Source organism: Schistocerca americana, chromosome 3 (assembly GCF_021461395.2).
Source record: "Schistocerca americana isolate TAMUIC-IGC-003095 chromosome 3, iqSchAmer2.1, whole genome shotgun sequence".
In the NCBI taxonomy this organism is placed as follows: Eukaryota; Metazoa; Arthropoda; class Insecta; order Orthoptera; family Acrididae; genus Schistocerca; species Schistocerca americana.
In genome coordinates, this window is record NC_060121.1 from 812,163,361 (window position 1) to 812,169,761 (window position 6,401).

The following is a 6,401-nucleotide window of genomic DNA, read 5'->3' on the forward strand; positions in this document are numbered from 1 at the left end:
CTTCTCAGTACAACCTACCCTGCAGTACCCTTATAAGCTTTTCGGACTGTTTCTGACCACCCTGTATACTAAGGAATGTTGTCTTCGCCACCTATTATTATGCAGGCGCTTGTTATACTTCAGGTACACAAAAGGTTTATTTGTATCACTATTAATTATATGAGATCGTGAATTTATGTTTCAAAGTATTGACCATCAAAATTAAAAAAAAAAATTTCACCGGTTTCACACAGCGTACATGAATCTCGCAACTACGTGATCGCTTATCGCAATATCGACCCAAATATCTCTCAGGCTGCCTTCGGTGAAAGAGTGAGAATAGCTGTGCGGTACTCGTCGCTCGGTGCCATTTTCAAAACAGGCAAATCAAAATGCAAAGTACTTCATGCTAGATTGTCGTATGGAGAGCCGGTGGCAGAACCGATTACGAAATTGTCGTTATGACGACGTGCTCACCATAAGACGTGAACCCGAAGAGAACAGCGAAGTTAGATTTTTACATTAACTAGTGAGCAATGTGATGTAATCGATATTTCATGTTGTCCGTTTTTACTTACATGTTTACAGTTTCCGCTTGACGTCTGTAAAGAGGAGGCGTGGCTTAAAACACGCATTCACTTTGTGAAGTGGCTGTAAAAAGAAAAAAGTAGCGTACTAAAGGACGATGAGCGTCTCTAAAGGAATTTTTAAGAGTATTCGATGGAAACGTCATTTAATATGGGTATAACCATTATTGTATTTGGCTGAGTAATGTTTTGGTGCTGTTAGCAGAAGACATGGCGGGGAAACCAACACCAATGTTGTTAGTGACGGCGAATGTTGGATCTATTTTTGAAGATGTAAGTAGTTTTTTTGCATCATTTTTACGTGTTTCTGATAATACAGCCACCACTTTATATAGTACACGTCCATGACTACAATCCCGAAATTGAATGTAGACGAGTAGTAGGTTTCCATTTGGTAGTACCTCTTGTATAAATAACATGCGATCGTAAACAGATTGCTCTACTTAGTTTGTTTTCTTTTCGATAATATTTCAGAGGTTACATTATGTAGTTAGTCCAATCTGGCTAGATTCGTGTAAGGCTTTGATACGTGACTTTGAGTAATTGCTTCAGATCCCAACACCCTTTGTTTCCAAGTGCAATATGCGTTAAAATTGATGTTCGCAAATTGAATGTTTCATGTTATAGCTTTGTTTCCTGTTCGGTTTCAGTTAGATTTTAAAATGGAAAAATATTTAAAATCATTTTCACCCCTGTCCTAGCATTTACTTTCCATTCTGCTAGGACTAAGACTGTGGCAATTTTCAAATCAGCGCCTAACTATCCTGATCAAGGATTCATGTGATATTTTTATCGATTTCTTCACATAAATGCCGATAGTATGTTTTTGGTGAAGTTAATTTAGTTTTCCTACCTTCTCAAATTGAACCAGTGTTCCAAAACTGCTGGTCACGAAATGTGAAATCCTTACTACTTTGCTTTCCTGCTACGTGCTGCTTTCTTCTAATTTGAATTTCTGGTGCAGTAACAACCACTTTCTAAACTAAATAGCAACAAAATGTAATTAATCTTTGTTGCATCTTGTTTACTGAGCTGCTGACATTTTTCCTTTGAGCATAATCCTTCACATTTAATGAACTGAAGGAAGGCAAACACTTGAAGCTGTCCCCTATGTTTCAACTTTCACTTGGGTATCTTGGTGCAAGCACAATTCAAAAATCCAACAGTCTTAACTGGACACATTTTTTATTTAAGCTGAAAGTTTGATATATACGTGCAAACTGACTGGGTAAAAGTTACGTATTGGACCCTCCCCAACCCTTCCATTTTTCAGTATGGTGTGAGTGTAATCGGTGGACTTCACTACCAGTCAATGTGTTACCACAACCAGATTTTTTGCTTTCACATTCATTGGCTTTGTTGACTTACTACCAAATTATCGCATTCCAGCCTAACTTAGATGTTGGTGTGCTACAGATCAGTCTGTCTCCTCGACCAAGATGTCAGGGTAGGTTCAATACCACACTTTAATACAATGTTGAGTGATTGTGGGCGTAGTAGAAATGTGGAGAAATTTCACATTATGCTGTCCTAGTTAGTGGATATGACTGTCTCGTGTAGTTTTCCGTTTCCTTACTGTTAACTGATGATTGGATCAGTTGTATAAATATATTGTGTGAATTATTGACTGTTGTAAAGTATGGATTTTTATGTGCAGCTGCACAAATGAAATAATGGGAGATGGTGAAACCTAGTGGTGATGGTATAATTATTACTGTTCAATAGCATTGATTGCCCACCCAGGGTAACATCATACAAATCATCTGGTAAATGTGTCACCATCAGCAGGGTTGTAGGAACTCACTGCATTAGATAGTGCAGGGATGTGTAGAATTTAGTGAGGACATTGATGCATTATCTATATAAAAAGAGACCTGTACAAATAGTACCTTACAGAAACCTACTCATTGACTTTGAAATAGTCATGGAAATATTAAATGCACTTGAAGTTCGTTAACATTCGTGTGGTACCAGTACCTGGAATTTATTTCGTAACTGTAGCAACTTTAAAAAATACGGCAATTCCTTGCACTTTATGTCCAAGGGAAGATAGCTAGGCCTATGTCAGATTTAGTATGTTGACCTTACAAGTGTAGAAGCAACTACTGAACATGAACTTTGGTGTGTCGTAAATTGTCGAATGGCTTTGAAATTATATGCGGCACCAAAGCACAGTAAAATGCCTCGTTGGCTGTTGTACCAAACAGTGCTTATAATCACTTAACATGTTGCCACCAGAATAATGATTGGAAATACGGAAGCGTCCGATCCCGCCCGTCTGCTTTGACCCATGACGTCACAAATGACGGAAACAAAAACAAACACACACACACACACTTTCCACAAGAAGCCTAATGGGACAAGCGCGGGAAATGGGGTGTTTTGGGTGGGGGGCAAACTAAATATAAACAAATTTAGACGCCTTGCGTAGCTACAACGTGTAAGTGAAGACAGCCATGCATGAATACCCACCCACCTCCCAAGGGGTTGTAACCCCTGCAACCCATAGAAGATAAAGATGCTTCAGTAGCTGATTAGTGTTTTTTTGTCTTTTTTTAAAAAAAAATCTCACGGGATAGAACAAACAGATCAGAAAGATAAATATAATAAACTAAAACAGAAATTGGAGGAAACAGATAATTAAAATAAGTAATAAGTGTTTTTAAATTAAAAAAAAAAAAAAAATCTCACGAGATAGAACGAACAGATCAGAAAAGTAAATAAAATAAGATAAAACAGAACTGGAGACAGCCACACTCAAACCAAACTCCGCGTCGTCATGACGTCACACACGACAACACCCTTACGTCACGGGTCAAAGCTGACACTTGGGATCGGACGCTTCTGTCGACCCTAATGATTTGTCTCTGGCAAATGAAACTATGTATAAAATAAAATTGTGTGCAAAATATGGCTGTTTACCTGAATATTATTTGCAATTGTCACTGTGTCCCTGACAGGCTATGCCTATGTTTCCTATTGTGTAAAAAAATTTCCAGTCTCAAAAACAGTAGTTATAGTATGCAGTTTGGAGGAATATACAAATATCTAATTATGCAAATGTTAGTACCAGTATTCATTCAGTGCTGACTATATGTCAATATTATTTTAGTGACCTAGAACCGCACGGCCACACCGGCCGGCTCCAATTCTTACATTTATAAGCGTAGAATCAAGGGAGAATGAGACTAAAGTTGTGAATCAGCCATGTGCTGCTCAACCATTGTAATAGCTGTATTTGAACACTACACGAGTTTGTTGTGTTAATAAATAACAGTTCCCAGGATTTATCTACTTTGTTTTACGTTATGATCACAATGTATGGGATACAAAAGAATCAGGTAGTGTTGATCCAAGCATAATTCATAATACTGTCAGTATCGATAATAGCAGTTGCTGTTGGAGGAGGTACAATTTAGTTGGATAAGTGTAGAATGACTGATCTCTGCAGGCAGGTTAAAATTGCTGTCCAACAAGAGGCATGCCCTTGTCACATGGGGTCACCAATCACGTGCTCTGCACCTTATACCTCATCACATCATCTGTGTTGCTATCTACACTTCAGGATTGCTGATGATATTTCAATCTATCAGTACATCCACTTTCCAAATTTTTCCTTGGTTTCCTTCATAACTTCCTCAATGTACAGATTGAATAACATCGAGAATATGCTATAACCCTCTCACACTCCTTTCTCAACCACTGCTTCCCTTTCATGTCCTTAGACTCCGTGTAACTGCATTCTGGTTTCTGTAGGAGTTGTATATAACCTGGTTTTGGCTGAAGTTGTGGATAACCTTTTGCTCCGTGTATTTAAACATAGGTTTGCCTTTCTTTAACGTATGTTCTAAGATAACTCATTGAGTCAAAATTCCATTGCATGTTCCTATATTTCTCTGGAGCTGAAACTGATCTTCTGCAAGCTCATTTTCGTCATTATTCTGCAAATAATTCATGTCAGTATTTTTAAAGTATATATGACGGTAGTATCTGTTCCCGAAAGAACAGTTACTGTGGATGACCATGCAGTTTTGCTAGAAATGAAATGATAATTAAATGGACACCCTAGCTGCAAACAAGCATTGATGTACTTCATTGGGGACATGTTGAAAATGTGTGCCCCGACCGGGACTCGAACCCGGGAACTCCTGCTTACATGGCAGACGCTCTATCCATCTGAGCCACCGCGGGCACAGAGGATAGTGCGTCTGCAGGGACTTATCCCTTGCACGCTCCCCGTGAGATCCACATGTAAGCAGGAGATCCCGGGTTCGAGTCCCGGTCAGGGCACACATTTTCAACATGTCCCCAATGAAGTACATCAATGCCTATTTGCAGCTAGGGTGCCCATTTAATTATCATTTCATTTTTAAAGTATAAGATATTAAACTGTAACATTCACACCTGTCAGCGTCTGCCTCCTCTGGAATAGCAATTACTACATTCTTCTTGAAGCCTAAGTGTATTTCATCTGTCTGATATACCATGTATATAAGCTGAAATGTTTTTGGTATGGCTGACTCTCCCAAGGACATCAATAATTCTTGGAGGAGTGTCGTCTAAGTCTTATTTCGAGTTAAATCTTTCAGTGCCCTGTCATATTCTTCTGGCAGTAGTGTTGTTAATTTTCCTTCTACAGCTCCTTTGTGTATTCCTTCCACTTTTCAGTTTCCCTTCTTTGATTAGTACTGGCTTGCCAGTTCAGTTCCTGGTATTCATACAGCTGGTTTTCTTTCCTCCAAAGAAGGGAATCTTACTGGACAGTATGTGAAGGAAAGACTAATTGTTGGACTGCACTGTATATGATTTAAAAACTGGAGACCATAAGTTCTGTGCATCACTATCAAGACAGCTCTGTAACAAGACTTGCTGCTCCTGCCATAGAGCTTTAACCAATCACAAGATGAACACAGCAGCAGAAGCAGCAAGACTAGTTCAGCTGTCTCCATCACATCAAGATATCTGATATAGCTGAGATACTCTCTTTAATGCCAGCTATAGATGCCTTATGGAAGGCCCTTATGACTAATAATTCAAATATTTAGGCCTGCATTCTAATGTATTTTGTTGTAGCGTGTTATTGGGATGAACATTTCCAATTTGGGGGTCTGAAATGCAAAGTGTTATGTTGTCAAGTGCCTTACATAAACAGCAGAGCTCCTGCTGCATCTTTTGTAATTCATTTTCTGTAAGCAAGCTGTGTTCTGACTTCCAGCAGATTATTATTTCCTTTCCTCGACTTTGCAGATGCAGAAAGGAACCTGAGAGTTTGAGGTGTGCTTTTGTGCTATAGCCAAGTTTCTCATAGCTTGGAACACTATCAGAAAGTATGGGTTAGTGAGGAATTTCATATGTATGTATATGACCTATTTGCTTCACAGAATATAAGATTGCATCTAACATTGTATCAGATGAAGCTGTTCTGGACTGGACGGGTGGATAGATATCCCTCTGCCATGCGTGCAGGCATGAAAGGAATGCTAAATCAGAAAAGACAAGACGACAACTTAGTTCAAGAATTAAAAGGGAAAGGTGTGTGAATTATTACCCTGCCGCCGCCCCCCCCCCCCCAAATTTCCTGTATTGTGCCTACTAGGACACCACCTTCTCTTCCTTACATCTGTGAATGAACTATGTTGAAACAGTGTCATTTTGTTGACATATAAAGGAATGACTACCAGATGTCTATCTTCAATGTGGTAGCAGTGTGTGTGCTTCAAAGCTGTTTACTCCCGGGTTGCTCATGTTCAACAGTGTATTTCTTGCTGCTATTTCGCTATGTTATTGTAAAATCTCATCTGTCACCCCCACCTCTCCCCCACTGTTTCCCACCCC

General features: G+C 39.2%; 1 protein-coding gene and 1 non-coding gene across 7 annotated transcripts in view; one reads left to right on the top strand and one right to left on the bottom strand.

Annotated features, from left to right (window-relative positions):
• The first annotated feature begins 309 nt into the window (after nucleotides 1–309).
• LOC124607083 (inositol polyphosphate-5-phosphatase A) overlaps nucleotides 310–6,401 on the top strand; it is a 323,688-nt gene continuing 317,596 nt past the window's right edge. For 5 of the 6 annotated variants that reach the window (XM_047139269.1, XM_047139272.1, XM_047139265.1 and 2 more), the window contains exon 1: nucleotides 310–839. In XM_047139269.1, coding sequence (XP_046995225.1) covers nucleotides 777–839 — 63 coding nt within the window. In that variant the 5' untranslated portion in view covers nucleotides 310–776. The remainder of the gene's footprint in view (nucleotides 840–6,401) is intronic. The other variant, XM_047139264.1, reaches the window with a different exon arrangement.
• On the bottom strand, nucleotides 4,684–4,758 carry Trnat-ugu. The gene has a single exon. It is a non-coding gene; the product is annotated as a tRNA-Thr (tRNA).